Source organism: Watersipora subatra, chromosome 3, assembly GCF_963576615.1.
Source record: "Watersipora subatra chromosome 3, tzWatSuba1.1, whole genome shotgun sequence".
Lineage (NCBI taxonomy): Eukaryota > Metazoa > Bryozoa > Gymnolaemata > Cheilostomatida > Watersiporidae > Watersipora > Watersipora subatra.
The window spans coordinates 36,382,609-36,407,376 of record NC_088710.1 but is presented as its reverse complement, the minus strand read 5'-3'; the positions used below and the strand labels follow the sequence as shown (position 1 = coordinate 36,407,376).

The 24,768-nt window shown below is 37.8% G+C and overlaps 1 protein-coding gene across 1 annotated transcript; it reads left to right on the top strand.

Annotated features, from left to right (window-relative positions):
- Positions 1 to 1,932: 1,932 nt before the first annotated feature.
- Positions 1,933 to 24,246, top strand: LOC137390565 (isocitrate dehydrogenase [NAD] subunit gamma, mitochondrial-like). The gene is made up of 10 exons (XM_068076894.1): positions 1,933 to 1,992; positions 10,998 to 11,085; positions 12,365 to 12,526; positions 13,264 to 13,454; positions 16,547 to 16,680; positions 18,969 to 19,071; positions 19,234 to 19,380; positions 22,635 to 22,729; positions 23,632 to 23,692; positions 23,881 to 24,246. The coding sequence occupies exons 1-10, from the start codon at positions 1,933 to 1,935 to the stop codon at positions 24,007 to 24,009; spliced, it is 1,170 nt and encodes a 389-aa protein (XP_067932995.1). The 3' UTR covers positions 24,010 to 24,246.
- Positions 24,247 to 24,768: the final 522 nt, after the last annotated feature.

Here is a 24,768-nt window from a genome sequence, read left to right as displayed (position 1 = left end):
GCTTAAAATGTTGCGTTGTGAGCCATGTAGACTCTCCCTAATTCAGTCTAAGGAAGTTAGCAAATATGATGATATTCATGTTCTGTTAAGAGTTAAGAACAACGCTGGCTTGATTTCTCCTTCTGATTGTGTTGTAACAACTTTTCTTTGCACTGAAAAGTATCTGAAGGCGGCTACATCAGCAAATCAATGCTTGAAATATCCCAAGATTCTGAAGTATGTAAAAGAAGAGATTGCACGCTATGATATATTTGAATTAAAGCAACACTGTGCTGACACTTCTGTAGGAATTGATAATCATCACTTCTCACTACTAGCTTTAGTGGTTGAAACATACTTTTATTTAAGACAGCACCACTTTGCCACCTTAAGAAACCTAGATTTACATAAAGTAAACATCAGACATAATGCTACAAAAAACATATTATTTAGAGGACAGTGAACTGTTATGTCTCTGTGACATAAATTGTCTATAGCCGGTTTAAGATAGTATTTATTTTTAAGACTTCCCTTTATATATGCATACAAATTGTACAGTTTGCAGGCATGTAGTAGTTCAATTTATTATATAATTGATATATACTATAATGCTATTAGACTTTATATTAGGATCATCAGAGCATCTGGCTCATTACTTTTTTCTGCATAGATCATTTATTTTCTGAATCACAAACAAATTTGATGGTCAAGTATAATGTAATTAAGGTTTATAGTTTGCTTTATATATGCATACAATTTGTACAGTTCGAAAGCATTTAGTTGTTTAATATATTATATACTTTTATGTATAATGCTATTAGACATTGTATTAGCATCCGAGCATCTGGCTCATTTTCTATGCATAGATCATTTATTTTCTTAATCACAAATATATTTTGTGATCAAACATGCTGTAGTAAAGATTTATAGTTTGCTTTTGGTCTATTTCAATGAATAACACATATAAATATAACACAAATCAAGATATATTTAGTGTTGGGACTTGCTGACGCAATAGCTAAAGCTAATCTAGGCTCAAGGCCAATCCAACCACTTTTCGAACAAAGCAATGTAGGTTACAAGATTTTAGTCAAATGTATGCAACAGATTGGGCCAGTTTTCTGCTCTTGGTGATGTAAACAACTATTGTGATCTCTTATTAGATAGTCAATAAGTTTTAAAGCTAAAGTTCATTGGGCTGGTAAAGCGAGCGATGCCAATGATACCCTTAAATCCAGTGGAAACATCTGTTAATAAGAAATGCAAATTATATAGAGCACATATAGAGTTGTCAGCCTATTGTTGAAACCATGCCAATAGCCATCTACAACAGAAACTTATATCCTATGAATCTGTGGCATCTGTAGATCTTTAGCTAGCTTGACTTTAATATATAGGTTGAATGAATATGTAGATCTTTATCTTGACTTTGATATTTAGGTTGATTAAGATTGGGGATGGATAAAAGTATCCTGAAGCTCATTGACATTAAATGTTGTACAATGTTGCTAGGTTATGATGAAGATGGCATGACCATGAGACATAGTTCAAGATGGCGCTCAACTTGTTATGCGGATGAATGACCTTAACCATTTTAAGGGTATTATAATTCCGTGTTACAAAGTACAAACAAGTGTAGCCTGTCTTGACAAGCTGTTGTTTTTGCGTAGTTGTCTCCCCGTCGCCGCTCGACGGGGAGACAACTACGCAAAAACAACAGCTTGTCAAGACAGGCTAAAACAAGTGTTGCATCCATAGTATTGTACCGCCGGGGTTGCGCCTTGCAGAGAGTGAAGACAATGGAACTTTGGTATTTTGTGAAGATTTATTTTACAAATATGTGTGCAATTTAATTTGCTTTAATTAATAATATAATTAATAATTTTTTTGCTATAAAAATGTATAACACTTTTTCTTTTAAACTTTGCGATCTAGCGACACTAATACTCAACGATGGCATTGCGATCGGTAGCTAGTGTATACACTTACTTGGAAAAATCTCTTCTTCAACCGGTAAATCATGAATGTTGTAGTTTACTTGGTTGAGTTAGCATTGTTTATAAAGACGTGGTAAACAGTATGCATTACTACAAGATTTTGGTAATGATAGATCGTCCAAATAGTTTAATCATCCAGAGAGAAACATTGAGGGCATAATTTCGTTGTGACGACTATTGGTAATGAGGGATTTTTACTGGTCGCAAACCAGACACCAACTTGTTTTATCTACCTTTATTATTCTTTTTGTTTTTTTTACAATAATATCTAAAATACCGGCGAACTAGACAAAAACTGAACAAGAAATCCTAGTCATAAACAACGATGCAATTGGCAGGTAGCACCGTAGCATGCCAGTGTATTGTTATGTGTGATTGTGGAGGAATTATGTTACGCATAACTAATCCGAATCCACGCACAACATCAATGTTGAAATTGCTTGTCATATTATTCTATCTTTACTATGTTTAGTTTGTGCACTTTTGCTTAGCTTGTGGGAACTAATTTGATTATTACTGGTTCGGGTACAAGTTAAGGTGTTAAGCTGTTGTAAGCAATACTGATATTTACCAGTAAATGTTAGTTTTTTATTCTATAATTTCAACAATTATAATACACAACTAATAAAATTCTAAAACAATAATATTAATGACAAACAGTTTAATAGCTAAATATTAAGTTATACCCTTACTCGAATGGTCGTCTATGTTTGCTTGCTCAGTCCATATGGCTGCGAGTTTCGATAGTCAGATGAGAATCGTGGCAGTCCTTATATGTAGAGGCTCGGTAGTTGAGATAGGAAAGTAGAAGAGGACCAGCTGATGATGGCGAAGGAGGCTCCATAGGCAGGAGAGAGAGAGAAAGGGGTTCCTCAGCAGGCAGAGGGGAGAGCGTCCGAGGAGGCCCTCAGGAAGAGAGAAAGATGGAGTTAGAGATAGGGATAGAGATGATGAGTTATTGGAGCTGTTCTCTTTTATAGATGTCGGGCATGTAGGATGGTTAGCGTGTGAATGTAGGTTGAGTGTTAAGGCTCAATGCTTTCTGTCAGGCGTATGAAGATATCTTGTTTGCGTAAATCTTCAGCTGGTGCACGTGATGTCGGCATGTAGGGTGGAGCTCGTGACTTACTCCTGGTATCTGTTGTAATGATATTAGCACAAGTGCGAGTTATCCTCTCATGTTCATGTTTTCATTAAGAGTAGACAACTCTTGCATTTAACGAGCACATTATATTCATGTCTGGGAATAACCATGCGTTTTCGGTTAAATACAAAATTAAAGAAAAACGATCTTATATCGCTCTCGTTATAATCCAAGCCATCCTCTCCATCTGTGTAATACAACATGGTGGCAGCGGTCTAAACTTGTTCCTGGGTGTCATGCAAGGTGTTTCGCCTCCACACGGCTTAGATCTGAGGGCTGATGATCTCTCTGGAGAGTGGAGAAAATGGTCCAGATCATTTAAAGATTATTTGCTGGCCATAGATTTGGTGGCAACAAGCAAGGCTGCAGAAAAAAGGAAGCTTGCCTTGTTCAGACATGTAGGAGGTGAAGATGTAAGGGAAGTATATTCACAGCTGGAATTTACAACTGACCCTGATGAAAATGGTCTGATTCATGAGATAGAAGAAGGAACGGAGTGGAGGAAGTTAAATGATGTGTTAAAGAAATTTCAAGATTATTGCAACCCAAGGTCCGGAACTATAGTGAATAGATTTCAATTCCACGGCTGCACTCAGTCAGGTGAGTCATGTGATGTATATCTTATGAGGCTGAAGAGGCTAGCTGAAGGGTGTCAGTTTGAAACACAGAGGGATTTACTCATCAGAAATAAACTACTCTTTGGAATGGATGATGTGAAGCTTCGTGATAAGCTAATGAGAGAGCCTGATGAGAAGCTCACTTTAGAGTACATTGTCAAGGCAATTCGAGTGCAAGAAATGGCAGTCAAATTCAAAAATGTGACTGCCACCCCACAGCAAGAAAAGCAGGAAATCAAGGATGGAGATATTGAGGTAGTAAGGAGTGAAAGGAAAAGCTGGAAAACCAAACCAGCAATAAAAACAGTTGGTGGAGGCTTTTGTGGCAGATGTGGAAGGAATCATAGCAAGCAAGTAAGGTGCCCTGCTATGGGTCAAAAATGCAGAAACTGTGATCAATTTAACCACTTTGCCAGACAGTGCAGAGGAAGAGCAGAAATAAATGCTCTAAAAGAAGATGAAACTGAGGTTCAGGAGGAGGTTTATTTAGGGGAAATAAACCTAGTGGAATCCATCAACACAGGAGCATGGCATTCTACAGTCAAAGTAGACACAAGCTTGAAGAAGGGGCAAACAGCCAGCTTTAAATTGGACACTGGGGCTGCACTAAGTGTTTGTGGACCAAATCACTTCAAAGGGAGATTGGAGCCTTCAACTAAAAGATTATACGGGGCAGGTAAAACACAGTTAAATTGCTTAGGGGTTATAAGATGCCACATCTAAGCTGGTAAATTTGCCACAAAAGAAGATATATATGTAGTTGAGAATCAACAGGCACCATTGCTGAGCAGAAAAGCCCGTGAAACACTACAGTTAATATCAGTGGATGTTGACAGATGTGAAGTGAGTGATGTGAATGTGGACCAGCAGCTGTTCAAGGGTCTAAGAAAAGTGAAGAGTGAACATTCCATCACACTAAAGGAGGATGCCATACCTTTTGCCATACACGTCCCTAGACCAATAGCATTCCCGCTAAAGAAACAAGCAGAGCAAGCATTAGATGAGATGGTGAAGGATGGAGTCATCACGCCAATTACTGAAGCAACACCCTGGGTTGCACCAATGGTCGTTGTACCAAAAAATGGCCAAGACAAAGTTAGAAGTTGTACAGACTTCACCCAACTCAACAAATATGTGATGAGGGAAATTCATCCAATGGCCACTGTAGAGAGCAGTCTTGCTAGTCTGGGAAACGGTGTAAAGTTTTCAAAAATTGATGCTAACAGTGGACTTTTTCAGATACCACTCAGTCAAGAGTCAAAAAAGTTGACTACTTTTTTGACTCATAAGGGAAGATACATGTATGAAAGACTTCCCCAAAGCCTTTGTAGGGCCCCGGAAATATCTTCAGCAGAAATGAATAGAATGCTGAATGGGATTGAAGGAGTGATAGTTCATATGGACGATGTGTGTGTATTTGGAGAAACGGAAGAGAAACACGACAAAAGTTTGGAGCTGGTCCTGGCCGCAATCAAGACGGCGGGTATGACACTGAACAAGTCAAAATGTAAGTTTGGTCAAAAATGTGTGGAGTTTCTTGGGTATATCATCTCCAAGGAGGTTATAAGCGCTGGACCGCGAATACAAGGAATACAAGACTTTCCCACACCCACTTCCGTGACAGCTGTAAGAAGTTTCCTTGGTCTTGCAAATCAATATGCACGCTTCTCAGAGAAGCTGGCTGAGAAGAGTGCCCCTCTGAGGGCTTTGCTGAAGACAGGTATTGAATGGCACTGGGGTTATGCGCAGGAGAGTGCATTTCAAGAAGTCAAAGAGTTCAGCAAACCAAGCATCCTTGCTCCATACAGTACAGAAAAGCCCACATTTGTGACCACAGGCGCCAGCAATCAAGGACTAGGAGCTACTCTGAGTCAACTTCAAGGTGACGGCACTCGTAAGCTAGTGGCGGCTGCTAGTAGATCCCTTAGTGAAACTGAGCAACGTTATGCAGCAATAGAAAAGGAGGCGCTAGGAGTGTGCTGGGCAATGGAGAAATTTTCTCATTATGTCTTAGGAATGAAAGATGTAACGATTGAAACAGATCACAAAGCCCTCATTCCCTTGTTCGGTAATCAGTTTCTAGATAAGCTGCCTCCCAGAATTCAAGGCTTCAAATTGCGACTACAGAGATTCTACTACGACATCAAATATGTGAGTGGAACTGACAACAAGGCAGCGGATGCACTATCACGATATAACACTAGGGAACCAGAACAGAGTGATATAGTACGAGTAGAAGTGATTGAGAGCTACGTACAAGAGAGTGTGCATTGGAATGGAAGCTGCGACAGATTGGAGAAATTCAAAATGGAACAAAGGGAAGATGAAACTTTGAGACAGGTTATTCATTATGTTGAACAGGGTTGGCCAGTTTACCTTTCATCCATGGACACAATCCTGAGGCCGTACTTTGAAAGGCGAGGACTACTTACTATGAACAAGGGACTGCTCATGCTAGGCATGAGATTGGTGGTTCCCCTATCCCAGAGAAGTCAGGTTCTTGAAGATATACACAAGGGACATTTAGGCATTACTAAATGCCAAGCAAGGGCTAGAAACAGATTGTGGTGGCCGTCTATGGCAAAGGCAATAGAGGTACAGATAGCTAATTGTGAAGTGTGTAAGAGAGAATCGAATATAACATACGAACCCCTGAGACCTTCCGTTACCCCTGATCGCTCTTGGCAAATGTTAGGCACTGACTTGTTTCAACTAGAGAGAAACAACTACCTGATAGTGACAAATTATTATTCAAGATACCCTGAGATAGCTTTACTAGGTAGAGATACTACATCAAAGAATGTCATATCCAACATGAAAAGTATGTTTTCCCGGCACGGTATTCCAGATTGTTTAGTGTCTGACAACGGACCGCAGTATTCATCTGAGGACTTTCAGATATTTGCAAAAGCATATGGATTCACCCATGTCACAAGTAGCCCGAAGTATGCTCGCGGCAATGGTGCAGCTGAGAGAGCGGTTGCAACAGTAAAATCCTTGCTCAGCAAGGAGAAAGATCCATACATAGCTCTCCTTGCCTACAGAGCATCACCACAGTTAGGAGTATACTCTCCCGCTGAATTGCTTATGGGACGGATGCTGAAGACAACTTTGGCAGTACATCCTGATAGTCTAATGCCAAAGCTACCCGATCATGAGAAGTTTAAAGCCAAGAATGAGCTTTACAAAGAGAGAATGAAGATGAACCACGATATCAATCCTAAGGTAAAAGATCTTCCAGCAGTGTGTGGTGGAGATCGTGTTATGGTGAGAGATAGTAGCCAGGAGGGCACAGTACTCAGAGCTAACCAAGATGGCGATCGAAAGGTTATCATAGAGGGAGATAATGGTCAGCACTTGGTACGGAACAGGTCAGCAGTAATCTCAGTTAATGACTCTAATGTAAATGCGGAAAGACGCAGAGTTAATGTCAGATCAGCTATGACTGCAACCCCAAGGATGAGTATGCGGCTCAGGCAACAGCCAGATAAATATGAGGCATAAGCTTAAGAGTATGGTAACTACCATACTGCGACATGCTGCTACATCATATCGCTGAGCAACAAACTATGAACTATGGTAACTACCATACTGTGACATGCTGCTACATCATATCGCTGAGCAACAAACTATGAACTCTAGACAATCACTATTGCATATTATTACGTACCTTATCTTGACAAATATTCTTGTTGTTTACTTGCGTTGCATTTACCCATACAAATTTACGATAGCTTATGTGGTTGTCACAGGTTTTATGTGCCGATTTATCTTAGTAGATCATTATATAGATATGCCAGCTTTTGAGCTTGTGAAGGGATGTTGTAATGATATTAGTACAAGTGCGAGTTATCCTCTCATGTTTATGTTTTCATTAAGAGTAGACAACTCTTGCATTTAACGAGCACATTATATTCATGTCTGGAGATGACCATGCGTTTTCGGTTAAATACAAAATTAAAGAAAAACGATCTTATATCGCTCTCGTTATAATCCAAGCCATCCTCTCCATCTGTGTAATACAACAGTATCTAGGTCATGTTTGACAGGTATGACAGATCTGTATGTGACTCATTTGACTCGTCTATAATGTTTCTCTGGTGGCTTTTTGACGATGGTGGTTGGTAGGTTTAATTGCTTCCACTTCCCTTTGGAAGTTTCCACAGGCAGTGTTGACGCAGTTTCCATGACTGATTTCTTACAATTCTGAAGTTTCTAGTTTTCTTTTGACGTTTCCAATTATTGGATCTTTTGATGTCTTTTAGGCGTCTTGCTGCTTGTAGGTATTATATGCTTATCCTGTGGTCTTGCTGCATTCCCTGTTGGTATCTTGTTTTCGCAGTATCTTCATACAACAGTATAATTCTATTTACAACTTACAGCTGATTCAGACATTCCGTATTTCAACTTTGGTGCATTCTTTTAGAAGTTTGTGCATGCAAGTATATAAAGTAAAGGTCTTTGAAGCCGCAACTAGCTTAATGCACTGCACCATAATAACAAGGTTTTTGCACAGAGAATCTATTTTTGATCAACATTACAACATTTACCTTTCTAACTTTTAAATAAAGAGGTTTGTTTATTTCTGTGTGCCAAGTTTAATTTACCTAAGTTTAATTAAGTCTATGCTATATATACATGTGTGTTCATAGCATGTTGGGAGGTCTAGTCAAATGTGCTTATAACCAATTGCCATTAAAGATTGACAGGTGTAATAAGTTGGCACACAATTATTTCCGAGTATGGCAAGTAGACGTGTGGTGTAGTAGATTACATGACTGTCTGCAGAATCAGGGTTTCCGATTTCAATTCCAGTGCGAAGCGGTTTTTCGTTCCTAAAACGTCATTGCTTTAACTGAAGATACAGATGACAGACCGACAAATGACAAACACATTTCAAACACATAGTCAAGTTAGATAGATGCAGTCTCTGATATTTAATACAAATTTAAAAAACTATACTCTTTGTATTTAATGTTGTCTACCATTTACCCCTTTGTTCCTTTTTGTGGAATGATAAAGTCTACTATCTACCCATATCCCAACTTTTATTTATTCACTCTATGTAGACTGTGGACAGATTGCTGTCTGTAGTCAGTTCTCTTCAACTCATAAATATTTTTTGTCAGCTTGACGGTGAATAGCAGGCAGCCTCAAACTCATGCTGAATAGCCATTTTTTTAGGTTGCGCATGTTCTATTTATGAGTGAATCTTAAGTTAGATTAAGCAATGTTAAACAGTAATTCTGTTAGGACATGTGCAGTGGTAGTCGCAAGTTGCTGCATCTGGCTAATAACCTGCATCTGGCTGATAGCTCTTAGCGGTTACTGAGTTCATCTCTGTTTGCAAGGCCTACACTGTATACTTGTTTCGAAGAATCACTTGTTGTTGCTTCAATAGCTAATAGCTATTCTCTCTGTTGGTCAAGGGTTTAGTAAACTCAATAAATTCTTAGCCTTGTGCTCGAGAAAAGACTGGCTACTTTTTTGGAACACAAAATGTGTCTGTCTTACAGAACTTGGGTGTGTTGTTGACCCAATTATGAGTTGGTTACCTTGGGCGACTGACAATCCCTAAATATACTGATGTCCATTACAATAATTTTGACAACACAGCCTAAGCACAAGCTAACCAGAATACACAGACATATTGAGTAGAGTTTTGATATGGTTTGTGGATCCTAGCTGTTCTGAAAAAAGTTCATAACCTGTCAATGATGTGTCTTTGGAGATCAGTATGACTTAATTGCTTGACTCACTGCAGGTATGCATACACATACCTGGAAAACAGTGGTAGATAAGCAAACAGGAGTCAAGGTAATATGAAGTTTGTGGCAACTGATAGCCCCATTATTGACCACGGCTTGGCAGGAAGAGTGGCATCTAACTAGCAATTCGGCCCAGCTGGACCAAAGGACCAACGACTCGGCCCAATCGGACAGAGAAACTAACGGCTTGGCCCAACTGGACTGCGAGTCTAATGGCTCAGCCCAGCTGAACCAAGAGGGTGACAACATGGCCCAGCCTGACTGAGAGACCAACATCAGCCAAAATTATCCAGTCGAAAAAGCTGGTTCTCTCGCCGAAGGGGTAGGCTCCTTTCCATATATAAGGGCTCACAGGCACGATGCCTACTCACTAATCACTGGAGCTCCGATGCGACCGTTGCTTACATTATAATAATAAACATTTTAATATTAATAATAATAATAACATTATTATTATTCAAATATACTTGCATTCACTAACTCGAAGTGGCTGGTTCTTGCCAGTGTGGAGAAGTAAAGGGTCACTGAAAATTTTTCATGATATGCAATTCAAAGTCAGAATATCTCTTAAAAAGGACCGAGTTCATTGAACACTGAAGTGTGACGAGAAAGCTGCTTGCTGACTCTTTGTTCATCATGTCAATCAAGGAGCTTAAGCATTTCAGCAAAAAGCTGCATCATTAGCTGACTTTCAATCTGCTGAAGTCTACAATCTTAACTCGTGTTAATGGAAATGGTCATAATTTTTGGTTGGCTCTATTTTTACAAATAATGGTCATTGGTTATGTATGAAGCAATATTTGTTGTATAATAAAACCAGGTTTCACTCCTTTTGAGGTCACGGCTGACTTTTTGTGTTCATTCACTGTTTAACAATTGTGTGACCACTCCACCATTGTGGTACTCTTTCCTTGCGCCTTGTTTAAGTTGATCATATGGACTGATGTACCTTAGTAGATCATGCCCTTCCATAATAATCCATGTGGATCAATGTACCACCGTAGGTCATAGCCTCACACACCTATTTTTGTAGAGTATGTACTGTAGTAGGTCATGCCTTCTCATAGTGATTTGTGTGGACTGATATACCACAGTAGGTCATGTTCTCTTGTAGAGATCCATGTGTACTAATGTGCTGTAGCAGGTAATACATATCATAGTTATCCATGTAGACTGATGTAATGTACCACAGTAGGTTGTCTTCTCAAAGTCATGCGTGCAGACTAATGTATCACAGCAGATCATGGCCTTACATAGTGATCTTCATAGGCTAATGCATCATCGTAGGCTTTCAACCTTGCTGCTTGAACCAAAGTGAGAATGCTGCTACTTTTGCATCAAACCATTTTGACAGCTACTGCTAAATAAATCTTGTTGAAAATTGATAAAATATTAATGATAACTGATGGACTATTATTAGACCCTTCTATACCTCTTAATTTGCAGTTTCAAATTTTAAGCTATAGTTCTGGCCATTCTCATTTTCCTGCAGGCCCGGCGTGGCTTTTCTACAGCATTGTCATTACCTGAAATACCATCAGCAGTCTACGGCGGTAGGCATACAGTGGCTCTCATTCCAGGTGAGAATCCTGAATGTTGCTTGCAATTTCTATAATTTGCAATAGCTGTACATCTTCTTGCATATGGGCTTTCAGCAGACTTATGCCACTTCTGTGTTGTCATCTGTTGGTCTTGCATGTCTAAGTCCAACAATATAAGCCACCACCTGTCCCTTTAATACGGTCTCAATACCTGTTTTCATTTAAAATTGCTCGCTCAGCCATTTATCTACTAATCTCAATGTTTTTTGAAAAATCATTAGTCATGTTCGTTTGCTATGTATGTAAAGATTATTTTAATACTTTGCAATGAATTTCGCATTTTTCTCTTATGATAATGGCGACCACAAAAATAGAAAGCTTTTAATACTACATGTATGATATTTATATTCCGTTATATTTTATGCGCACCATAATGGTAAATTAGTGTTACACATTTGGGAAAATAACTGCATGAATAACCCTGCAGCTTTTGTTGTTGGGTTATGAGTCAAGCGGTGTTCCATTTGCCAGTCATGCAATCCATGTATTGCAAACTTTGTAAAGTCAGTACGTGTATACAGTTAAACATTGACATGCAAAGTTAACCTATTTTGATATTTGCTTCATATTTCAATATTATTGTATGTTAAAACAGATATACATTTGAGGTAATTACATATAGTAACATTAAAACACATTTACTATGTAAAACTATATGAGAAACTAAATTATCAAGGCTGGGTTTTCACATTCATTTTCTCACAATCGCTACTAAACGACTTTGGAGATTTTCGAAGAATTGGTCTAAAGATGTTTTTTCATGTATTTTTCGTTGTTTCAATTCTAAAAAAGCATTGCCTTCTTCGTTTTGTAATTATGACTGTTATTCACACCAGTCTTTTTCAGATCCACGATTTTAAAAAATAGAGAAAAAATGAAGCACTGTTCAATATTATTTAAGTATCATAGAACCAAACTAAATGGACGACTACTTTGTACATATGTACTAATTTAAAAAATTGCGCTGTTTTGAGAAATTAGGGATGTCGTATGTCAACAATTACATCATATTGAGTCAGAATATTTTTAAATTTTATGAAAAGTTTCTGTCAAGGTGATGGTAGCTAAGGTTTGACTATAGTGACATTGAACTATACATGTTGAAATACTATCACATTAGCTGGCAACAAGTTCCCAACTTTTGGCATTCATCATTGGCTCAGCTAGAGCATGTAGTTACCATGCAATACAGCCTGAAAGTCCGTCGCCAGTCATTCTTGCTGTAAGACTGCCTCCAATGCTCAGTTGTCTGGTGTAGGTGATGGAATAGGGCCGGAACTTACTGGTTATGTCAAAGAAGTAGTGAGGTTTTCTGGAGCTCCTGTCGACTTTGAGGAAGTCGGAGTAAACAGAGAGTCATCAGATGCCGAACTGGAAAATGCTCTTCTAGCGCTGTCAAGAAATGGTGTGGGACTCAAAGGTTGGTTGCTTTACCAGCAAGAAAATCGGCTGTTGGTAACATTGTTCTCTAGAATTCCTTAAGTTGGCAGATTTGTGCTGGAGAAACCCAAAGGTTTGTAGTGTACCGATATTATTATAATATTGGCACACTACAAACCTTTGGGTCACCAAGCTATGTTAGCTTGGTGACTTCCTGCTGGATGTTATTGCTAGGAAGTTATCTGATCTGCTATATTATGGCTCAAAATGTCTTATATGCTCTAGCTAGGAAGTTATCTAATATGCTCTAGCTGTGAAATTATCTAATATGCTCTAGCTAGGAAGTTATCTAATATGCTCTAGCTGTGAAATTATCTAATATGCTCTAGCTAGGAAATTATCTAATATGCTCTAGCTAGGAAGTTATCTTATATGCTCTAGCAAGGAAGTTATCTTAATGCTCTAGCTAGGAAGTTATCTCATATGCTCTAGCTAGGAAGTTATCTAATATGCCCTAGCTAGGAAGTTATCTAATATGCTCTACCTAGGAAGTTATCTTATATGCTCTAGCTAGGAAGTTATCTTAATGCTCTAGCTAGGAAGTTATCTTACATGCTCTACCTAGGAAGTTATTTTATATGCTCTAGCCAGGAATTTATCTTATATGCTCTAGCTAGGAAGTTATTTTATATGCTCCAGCTAGAAAGTTATCTTATATGCTCTAGCTAGGAAGTTGTCTACAGTTGTTATGAACAGACATTGTGTTTGCTATTTCAGGCAATGTTGAAACGGACCTTAGTAGAGTGAACACCAAGTCAAAAAATGTTGCAATCAGAAAAGACCTTGACCTCTTTGCCAATGTAGTCCGGTGCAAGAGCCTACCCTCCTACCGGACGAGACACAGCAATGTAGACTTGGTTGTTATCAGAGAGAATACTGAGGGAGAGTACAGTCAACTTGAACACGAGGTTTGTCTACTCTATGCTGCTACTCAGCCGTCTCAGACACGCATTCATTGTCAGAGAGCCGTGCTAACCTGGGATGGGCTAATCTGGAATAGGCTCACAGGGTGCCAGAGAGTGATTTAGGCTTGTCTTAAGGTAGGGCCACACGAGACAAAATTCTCACGAAATCGACGAAATTTGGACGAAACGATTCGTACGAATTGACATTTGGACGAATTCGTCCATCGTTGGTTGCGCACGATGAACGAATCCTGAATTAGACGAAACGTCAGAAATTCCTACGAATCGTTGTTTGATTGGTCGGTTGAAAAGGTTAGTTGAATGTTGAAGGCCGTTTTCTTTTGCGCATGTTTGGTCATATCTAAAAAAGATAAGTATTTGCGAGTTTCTAGCCCGCAGTTCCTAACTCGGTTTGAAAACTGTGTTGGCGATTATATGTAATCAGTAGTACCATGGACGTAGTGGATTTATTTAATTGAAATATAACTGTTTTGTAGCTAGTATAATATTTGCTGAAAATTCAGGTTCCAATATGTATTTGATAGAAATATAACTGTTTTATAGCTAGGCTAATAGTTGCTGAAAAGTCAGGTTCAAATTTGTATTGTAATTAGAAGAAAAAGTAAAACGGTTTTGTGGGCAAGCCAAAACTTGCTGTAGTCATACAAAATAACCGTTTTGCAATGTAGTACATATGTAATAGTTCGTAATAATATTATCAATGTACAAGCTCTATTCAAAAGTATACTAAAACCATTTACAACAACAGCCTACTACAACTATTCAGTGCAACTAGCATTAGCAGTTTTGTAGTTACGTAGAAACGACCTTATTAACGCGCAGTTATATTGTAGGCGCCGAAATTAATTTACGTGTACATTCCGCAACCGATTTTAGGAATTAGAAATTGCGACTAGAAACTCACAAATCGTTATCTTTTTTAGATCTGACCCGCATGTTTGTATTAAAGCAAATGATTGAAACGGAATTGGCTTCAATTTATCACCGCGTTATGATTGGCTAGTTGAAAGTTAGTTTCGTACGAATCCGTGGTGGGGAAACTCCCTGTAGCAGGTCATAACTTTCGTACGAATGGAATTTTCCAGATTAGTTGAAATTACACGATACGTGTGGCCCGGCCTTAAGAGTTGGTCTAAATTTGCTAACACCTGAGTTAACTCATTCGCACCCAGGCGCAAGTTAACTCGCATATTTATAACGTTGCTAAGCACCCAACGCGAGTTAACTCGCGTCTGAAATCTACTGACCCCTTGCTTCGTTGTTTTCGAATTATAAGAAATAGAAAATAAAAAATTTCTGGCCAATCAGACAAACTTTGAATTATGCCTCTATGACGTCCCTGGCAAAAGTTATAACCAAATTAGTACACCCATCTATATATCTACCAAAACCGGAAATCACCGTGCCGACTTGAAATTTTATCGTTCGCAATTATTTTTTTCAACTTTAGAAGTAAATATGCAGATTCAGAAGTGGTAAGACATTGAAAGACTGCATAAATTGAATTAAAACAGTATTTTTAATGTTTCAAAGTTTTTATCAACTTTTAATTTTGCCAAATTGAATCGTTATGTTCAAATAAAAATGCAATCTTCAGGCTGCCAGCCGCAATCAGACTAACGTTATCCTTCAGTTTCGATAGGATCGTATTGATTCTTAGAGCTGTCTATGAAGTCTGAAAAGTCAAGAACAGAGTTGTTGAACATATTTTTATTATTTGAAACATTTTTATGACGTTTTATTTGAGTTATATTAGCATATAGATTTGCTATGCTTCTGTTTGAAGGGTGATACTCGTGAGGAAAAGTTAGAGTTTCATGATTTTCATGTTCATGACTAACTGCATATGTATAAATAATACTCATAACTATGTATTGTATGTAATACATAAGTAATTTCAGTCAAACATTGTATATTTTGCAACGGTTATGGTGCAAATCTAACTTTGTTTCAGCAAATGACAATTTTTTCAAAATTGGAGATTTCCTGAAACTACCTTCTTTGAGGAACGAATTTACATAAAAGGGATATGAGTTGTCTATATGAAAATAATAAAATTTGAAAGATGAGACTTAGCTGGTTCTTGTGAAATTTGAATGAGTAAATTATCTCAAGTCTGTCTTCTGTAGTAGTAATTTGAATTACGGCAACTTCTTGAAAAATTAGCGGTATCTGGGGCTAATCGCCTAGAAATTAGTCGGGTGCGAATGAGTTAAGAAATTAAAGTGAGGTACTCACACCTGCATTAGCCTCAGAAGCCCATCATAGAGTTATGTAGACCTGTATTGGGTTTAGAGGTCCAGCATAAAGTTACTCACACCTGCATCGAGTTCAGCAGGCTGACTGACGAGCTTCTTTTAAATGTGTGACCTAAGAACCTTACATACACTTATTAAAAAAAGCTTTTCTCTGACCACCTTTTAAGCAATGATGTCTCAAAATGCTGCTATCCAAGCATTCTTTTCTGCTCATTTTACACCCAATCCAAGCATATATAGAAAAAGCAGAGTTGGAAAAGATGATTTTTTCCAACTCTGCTTTTGGAAGTGGAAAAAAAGGAGAAAAGAGTTTGCAAAGAAGTTGAAAAAAATCAGATTTGTTCGTTTGATTGTTCGAGGTCTGCATTTTTGCTGGGCTTCTGCAGCAAAAAATCTCGAAATATTTTTGTTTGAGCTCGAATTTAGCGAAGATCTGAGACATTGGAAAACTAAGATCAGACACGGTTCTGCCGGAATCATTTTTTGAGCATTACTTTCCATGGCATGAAGGCAGCCGCGTTAAACCAGTCATCAGGCAGAATGAAAAGAAATGGTATCTATCTAAAAAATTTGAGTGGTTCAGCAGGACTATTTGCGATAAAATGTTTAAAATTGTTAGCGCAGCCATAAAAAGATACATTCATGAGTTGAAGTAATCCTAGTGAATTGTAGTACATGTTGTAGCTGCCTCCAACTTTTGTAAGCTTTCTTAATAGGCAAATGTGATTGATTGCTTCTCTGTAAAGTTGAATTTAAGCAGGCCTCTGCACACAAAAATGGATATTTTGAATTCCTCTTTTTGTTTGAAATTTATAGAATGTAGCTGGAGTCGTAGAGAGTTTAAAGATCATAACGGAGAAGAACTCTGCGAGAATCGCTAAATACGCATTTGAGTATGCGGTGCAGCACAAGAGGAAAAAAGTTTGTGCTGTTCATAAGGCTAACATCATGTAAGACTTGGTACTTTTATGTAAATAGTATTTATATTATTGACTAGATGGTACTTCTATGTAAATAGTATATCATGTTATAAACTAGATGGTACTTTTATGTAAATAGTATATCATGTTATAAACTAGATATTACTTCTATGTAACTAGTATATATATTATAGGCTAGATAGTACTTCTATGTAAATTGTTTTACATGTAAGTGTCAACGCTACCTATAACTGTGAATCATGCAATTTAAATGCGTATAAGTTTACAGTTTGATTGGTGTTATGTTAATAAGCATCAGCCTCATTGGCATTATTTGGACTAGATTAACCATTTTGCCACATAGTCATTTGCTTACATAGTCGCTGTACTGTTACATAGTTACTGTACTGTTACATAGTCACTGTACTGTTACATAGTTACTGTACTGTTACATAGTTACTGTACTGTTACACAGTCACTGTACTGTTACATAGTTACTGTAATGTTACATAGTTACTGTACTGTTACATAGTCACGGTACTGTTACATAGTCACGGTAGTGTTACATAGTCACGGTACTGTTACATAGTTACTGTGCTGTTACATAGTTACTGTACTGTTACATGGTCACTGTACTGTTACATAGTCACTGTACTGTTACATAGTCGCTGTACTGTTACATAGTCACTGTACTGTTACATAGTCACTGTACTGTTACATAGTTACTGTACTGTTACACAGTCACTGTACTGTTACATAGTTACTGTACTGTTACATAGTTACTGTACTGTTACATAGTTACCGTACTGTTACATAGTTACTGTACTGCTACATAGTTACTGTACTGTTACACAGTCACTGTACTGTTACATAGTCACTGTACTGTTACATAGTCACTGTACTGTTACATAGTTACTGTACTGTTACATAGTCACTGTACTGTTACATAGTCACTGTACTGTTACATAATTACTGTACTGTTACATAGTTACTGTACTGTTACATAGTCACTGTACATCATATCGCTACTGCAACAGTTCAAATATCAGTAAAGTTAAATATTACTGTCAATTGAAATTTTTTTACGACACTTGTATATAAATATAGTACATACTGCACTAGAAATACAGAAAGAGTGCTCTTTTAGTTTTTCACTATATATATCGTTATTTGACATATTGCATCTAGGCAAAAGTAATGATGTACATTTGACATAATTTAGACTGTGTTATATAAATGGTTGACTTAGATAGCCAAACCTAAATTTGGTTTTAACATAGATCAAATCATGAAAACATTATTCGTGCTCTTAGTTTGTACACTCCCTTTTTTAAAAGTTGACTTGCAACAAAATTCACATTACAGTTATTTGGTATCAAAAGATTCACTATGTCTTACTCTGCTGTGTTGTAGGTACAAAATATGTGGAATTGTGATTACAATGTCATAAAAGCTCAAAAATGAACAGTTAATCGCAGCCACGTGAGACCGCCGTAGGTTAGAATCTCTTTCCAAAGCGGCTCAAATGGGACGTAGTTGTACAAGATGGCTTCTGTTTACACTTTCACGCAACCTCGTTCATCGAAATATTTTACAAATATACTTCACGCATTCAATAAAACCATGTCTATTGTTCTTACGCGTCTATTTCATCGTCATTGTAATCCTGTCACTTTCAGCACTGATATCTTAGAACCTACCGTGAAAATTCGTTTAATTTTTTAACCTTGGCTCGAAGGTGTACATATCATTGTCATGACAAGCCTGTGGGTCACCTGTGATAATCGCAAAAATGCTGCCGAAATCATCCCCCAAGTGTGGGTCACATAATCAAATTATGACTAGACCATTAGACCAAGCCGAAACAAAACTGTCAAGTAGTGAGCATCTATATTTGATACGGAGTCTTTGGTAAAACCCGAAGTGTTTGTCATAAACTAGTGCTACGAGAAGTTTTATATTGAGCCTTTTATTGGCCTTTCAATTCACCTGAGAACATCATGTGACAAAACATTAACCAAATGTAATGACTACGTCTGAGAAATAAACTGATTTCAATCTATGGCGGTTTCGTGATGGCGGCGATTAACTGTTCGTTTTTGAGCTTTTAAGAGCTTGTTATCACATTTCCACATATTTTGCACCTACAACACAGCGGAGTAAGACATGGTGAACCTTTTGATACCAAATAACTGTAATGTGAATTTTGTTGCAAGTCAACCTTTAAACTATTTTTAAACCAGCTTCAGCAGATTACTGTCAAGATAGTCATGTTTTTGAATAATATAAGTACGCTAAACGGCTGCATCCTTTTGCAGGAAACAGAGTGATGGTCTTTTTCTCCATGTCTGTTCAGAGATGGCCAAACTCTACCCCAGCATAGAGTTCAGTAACATGATTATAGACAACTGTGCCATGCAGGTCAGTGCCTCAGACCAGACTAACAGACTGCGTTGATTACAGCTCTAACACCAGAGTTCTTACATTCATTCTAATCAAGCTCCACTCAGTATGCATTATACTTCTTATCTGTTGTTTGCTCTGACACGTCTTTTCTAACTAATAACTTGACTCTTGTCGCAGATGGTCTCTAACCCTGGTCAGTTTGAGGTTATGGTAATGCCCAATCTCTATGGGAATGTCATCGGCAACATAGGCACCGGTTTGGTTGGAGGACCAGGCGCTACACCGGGGGCTAACATCGGCAGCAGGTGTGCTGTATTTGAACAGGTAACCTTTCTTTCAGGTTTCTTATTTTATTGCTTATGGTGTAGACATTGGTAAATGTTTGCCTATACAGTCGAACCTTGGTGCTCCCTCATTACCCAACAATTCGGTTCTCAATCAAAAAAGAATCGTAGAAAATGCATTAGAATTCCGATCAGATTCTTGGTGCTCGAATTAGAGATTTTAGAAGTTTGATATATAACAACTAATTATCGACTGCATGATACGGTCCTTGTTACTATTTTAAGGCTAGTATTTGTGCTTAGCACTCGCTGTACGTGTGCTAAAAGTTTCTTTTTCTTCACATGAAAAGTGTTCAAAATGGCTACAAGTACCGAACTTTTCAGAATATTAGCGGCTACTGTTTTCTGATGAGTTGAGCCATTCTGCTTATATAAAGCCTGGTTCCCATATACGTCGCAAAGCACCGGCGACACACCGGCGACATACCGCAGGCTATTAGCAATGAAATGGGAACATATGCGCTGAGGACCGCCGGTAGTTGCCGGTGGCATCGCAATAGTTTAACGCTGTTCAAATTTCGCAAACGGCCGCAGACAAAACCTTCCCGAAATGCACTGTACGGGTAAAGGTCACCATTATAGGAACGGCATGGCGAGCCAACATTTTATTTGATTACACAATTCTGTTTACGATTTTATTAACGATGTGGCTTTTATGTGAACATTAAACTGCGCCGAGCACCGCAAGTGTTTTGCTGCGCGATATTACCGCCGGTGCTTTGCGACGTATATGGGAACCAGGCTTAAGGGTGCGGCTATTCTGTGGCGTTTTCTTTAATTGCTAGGGCCTATCTTCGGTTAGTCAGGTCAGGCCTATCGCTCTAGCGGTGAAAGAAAAGACGAAACAATGCCTAACGGTACTGTTCCGTTAGGCACTAGGTTAAAAAGCGTCGGTTAATATGAAACAGTGCCGTTAGGCACTGTTCTGTTTTTAACAGCAAAGTTGCTGCCGTGTTTAAAAGCGCCGTCCTGAGTTCTGCGGCCTATACAAAGCTGCGGCCTATGTATTGTTTTATTATCATTTTTTGGAAAATAAAGCAGATGCGGTTTATATAGGGGTGCGGTTTATAGTCCGAAAAGTACGGTGCAAGTTTTTGGTGGGCTAAAAAAATGCTGTTCGGACACTATTATAGACTAGTACACCAGGTAGGATGAAGATTTTAGGTCAAAAAACACTGTTGAGGATATTTAACGACCACAAGAAGCTGCAATTAGTCCAAATGAAAGCAACAATGAGATTACAACTGGGAGCTGAGACCAAGCAAAGGATGCTGAAGTTTTTATTCTGGTTTCTGGTATTATACAGATTGTGTGTCACTTGTTTCTGAATAAATAATTGGAGCATTTGATAGATTACTATTATATAGCTTGCAGATTTGAAGATTTGCAGCATACCATCTGATAGCATCATTGCCATTATCCAAGCTTGGCTTTTAATGGTTTGAGCCTACTAACTCATGTTCTATTGCACATGAAAACCAGTTATTGCTGCAAACTGTAGCAAACATCAATCAGTGTAATGAGCTATTATACAACATTATTAAATCTATATCTATGTATATCAATCTCTAAGTCTGTATGTCGGGTGTATGTCCAGTTATAGCGATTGAAGTCTAGCAACGAAAAATTCCCATGGCAGAGGATTTTATCTCGGGACCTTCAACTAACAGCTAACCCGTCTTCACTATTTATATTAATGTATATTATCTACGGTTATTACGATTTCAAGTTACAAGCTAAGTGCGTACTTTTATTATTAATTAATATTACCTTTCACGTTTGTTTTTCTTTTAAAAGTTTTTAAAAGTCTTATAATCATTACCTTTTTAAAATTTGTAATTTTCAAATTTTATATTTCAAATTGGCAACTGTAACGGCGCAATTTCAAAAGTTGATTTCCCGAGGCATTCGCTAGAAATTGGCGAAATTAATAACTGTTCACATGGACATTCTCAAGTAGGAACTGCTTCGACATTCTCTCTCTCTCTCTGTTCGATCAGACAAAGTACCCTCGTGCGCTTCGCTGATGTATTTAATTTTGATATCTCATTGTTACATTTGAACCAGTATCGAAAAGAACCAGTATCGTCGTATTCAAAGTTTTGATAGATTACTTCTGCAGCAGCAGTAACCTGTTTTATACACACACTTCTACTGTATGTACGTATACTAATTGTTGTTATCAATTCAACATATTCGTGATTTTAATTTTGTTTTTTCAGTTTGTATTAATTATATCAGTATCCAATTATTTTCCTTGGTAATCGTTGTAGCAAAGCAGACTATCTAGCAATTACTTGCTAATAATTATTTTACATTTAAACACCTTTGCAGTTGTTTTATTTTTCTCTCGATTTATTTGAACTGCACCAAACACTTTTCTCATGATATGAAGTTTAAGTTGGAATGGTAAATGTTATATATATCTTAAAAATTAATAAATTCTCTGTGCAGAGTTTTTTATTACAAAAATAGCATGTTTTATAATGCTGAATATTACTTCCCTATATCAATAAAATATATTGGCGTTCAGATAGTATATTTATAAAGTAAAAATATGGTATATAGGTATTTTTAGGGCTGAAAATGAATTACAATACTGACCATCATTTTTCATGGCAAAATGGGTTTAAGTTTTCGAACAAACCACTCAACCACCGAATGAGAAGGAATTATGGTTGAGCACAGAGGTTCAGGTGTTAAGTACTTGTAGAAGGATGTTTCCCAGTTCATGAACATTTTGAATAGTACTAATTTGTTAGATTTTAGTGTTACAAATTCACTAGAAACCTATATAGGTTGCTTATATACACCCTACACATTTTTCATTACTTCCTTGAGAAGGTCGTATTACAACTACCGTGCAAATTCAGTTATTGAATTGCTCTTCAAAACATATATATGGCTGACCACTTACATGTTGGGAAGCACCTTGCATATTAGGCAGCACTTGAATATTAGGATGCACTTGTACATTGGGAGCACTTGTACATTGTTGATCACTTGTACATTGTTGATCACTTGTACATTGTGGAGCACTTGTACATTGTGGAGCACTTGTACATTGTGGAGCACTTGTACATTGTGGAGCACCCGTACATTGTGGAGCACCCGTACTTTGGATATTCCTGTGTTCTGGATTAGGATAAAGCTAGAACTATCAGATTCATAAGGTCTCCTGTAACTTGTTACTTTTCGTTTTAATGTACTGGTTTGTTTGTCACTTGGTTGCAGGGCACACGTAACTCTGGTCGTTCATTGGTTGGAAAGAACATAGCCAACCCTTCTGCCATGCTATTGGCCAGCGCTGATATGCTCTGCCACATTGGGTAAGCACCACAATATTTCACCTCTAGATACAAAGATAAGAAAGGAAATATTGGAGACCCAGTAAGAGCTTTTGTATCACAACATACATGTGGGTAACCATCTGCAGTCACAGGTCATGATTAACCTTTCAGATGCTGTTGCTACCTCACTTACATACTGCATTACATAACTTATGTGAAAAACCTATTATTGCAGCCTTTTTATCCTTTCAACATGATTGCATATAAGCACATCTAAACATTTTTTATTGACTAAAAGTAAAATTATTATATTTGACAGATGATTTACTATTAGATAAGTACACCTCACCTGAAAAATTGCAGGAAAATTCTTACTAAGTTCCTTATGGAACTACATGTAGGCTGATTTGATGTCATGATGTCAAAGGCTGGTTTGCTAGTCAAAATGTTAACTATTTTTAATTGGTTGCTTATAATTTATTACCTTCATTTGTTTTATTTGAGAAACAAAAATTTACACTAAAACTCTATGGGGATTTTAAAACTAGACCAAAGCATAAAAAAATCCTTCGGGAAGTTATAGGATCATACTGTACATTAGCGACTAGCGAGTGCAGTTGACTAGTGACTAGTCGACTAGGTTAACTAGCGAGGTTGACTAATTGACCTCGCTAATTGACCTTGCAGTCGACCTTGATAATTGACCTCGCTAATTGACCTCGCTAGTCGACCTTGATAATTGACCTTGCTAGTCGACCTCGATAATTGACCTCGCCAGTCGACGTCGCTAACTGACCTTGCTAGTCGACCTCCTAGTCGATTAATCAGCAAGATTGCTGATTAGTTGATTAGCGAGCTAATGGTATCAGACTATGCACATTTGTTTTGCTTTGCAAGCTTGTAACATCACCAGATTACCTAGTTGTAATATCATGTTACAGTCTGCACACTCATGGGGAGACAATAGAGCAAGCTGTTGTTGAGGTGCTGCAAGAGCCAGAGGTGAGTTTGCTGTCTGCTTTAAACATGATTTGATTGGTTTATTAAGTTTACTAATAAGGTCGATATCTAATAGATAAACTCCAGGTGTCTTATGGCAATGAGATCTAAAATCTATAAATGAAAAGCATCTAGTTACGCTGTTGTCATTAAAAGCTCTGCCAAGGTCTAGTCTGTGTTCCTATGCATAGCTGAGGACCCCAGATCTTGGAGGAAATGCCACGACGCTGGAAGTTGTACAAGAAGTCTTCTCCAAAGTCAAAGAGAAAACTAAAGATAACTTGGAAAGGAGAATAGCAGAAAAGAAAGCAAGTGCATAGTGACACGCGACGGCAAGTGTTTAGTGACACTTGACAACAGCATGACCTTTCTATTTCTACATAGGTAGAGAATTAATTATTGTTGTTTTCATACGGCTGAGAATCCTCATTTGTTATTTGCCGGCAACTTAAAAAAGGAACTTATTTATTTATCACTAAAATCTAATGATGGTTGTCGTGGTGTGCAACTTTGTTTTGTGTAAAGTTTATGTTTATAAAAAAGATGACAAAAACTGACAGCCATTGAGATTCTTCATAATATCTATATACAATGCACCATACAGTATGTATGGCCGAACAGAGGCCTGTCACAATATCTATATACAATGCACCATACAGTATGTATGGCCGAACAGAGGCCTGTCACAATATCTATATACAATGCACCATACAGTATGTATGGCCGAACAGAGGCCTGTCACAATATCTATATACAATGCACCATGCAGTATGTATGGCCGAACAGAGGCCTGTCACATTATCTATATACAATGCACCATACAGTATGTATTGCCGAACAGAGGCCTGTCACAATATATATATATACAATGCACCATACAGTATGTATGGCCGAACAGAGGCCTGTCACAATATCTATATACAATGCACCATACAGTATGGATGGCCGATCAGAGGCCTGTCACAAATTGTTTTACTCTCTTTGTGTGTGACATGGCTAACACATTTACATCACTGCTGACATTGCATTTCTTCCTGACTTACCGTCACCTCTGCGTTGGAGGCTTGCACTACTGACTG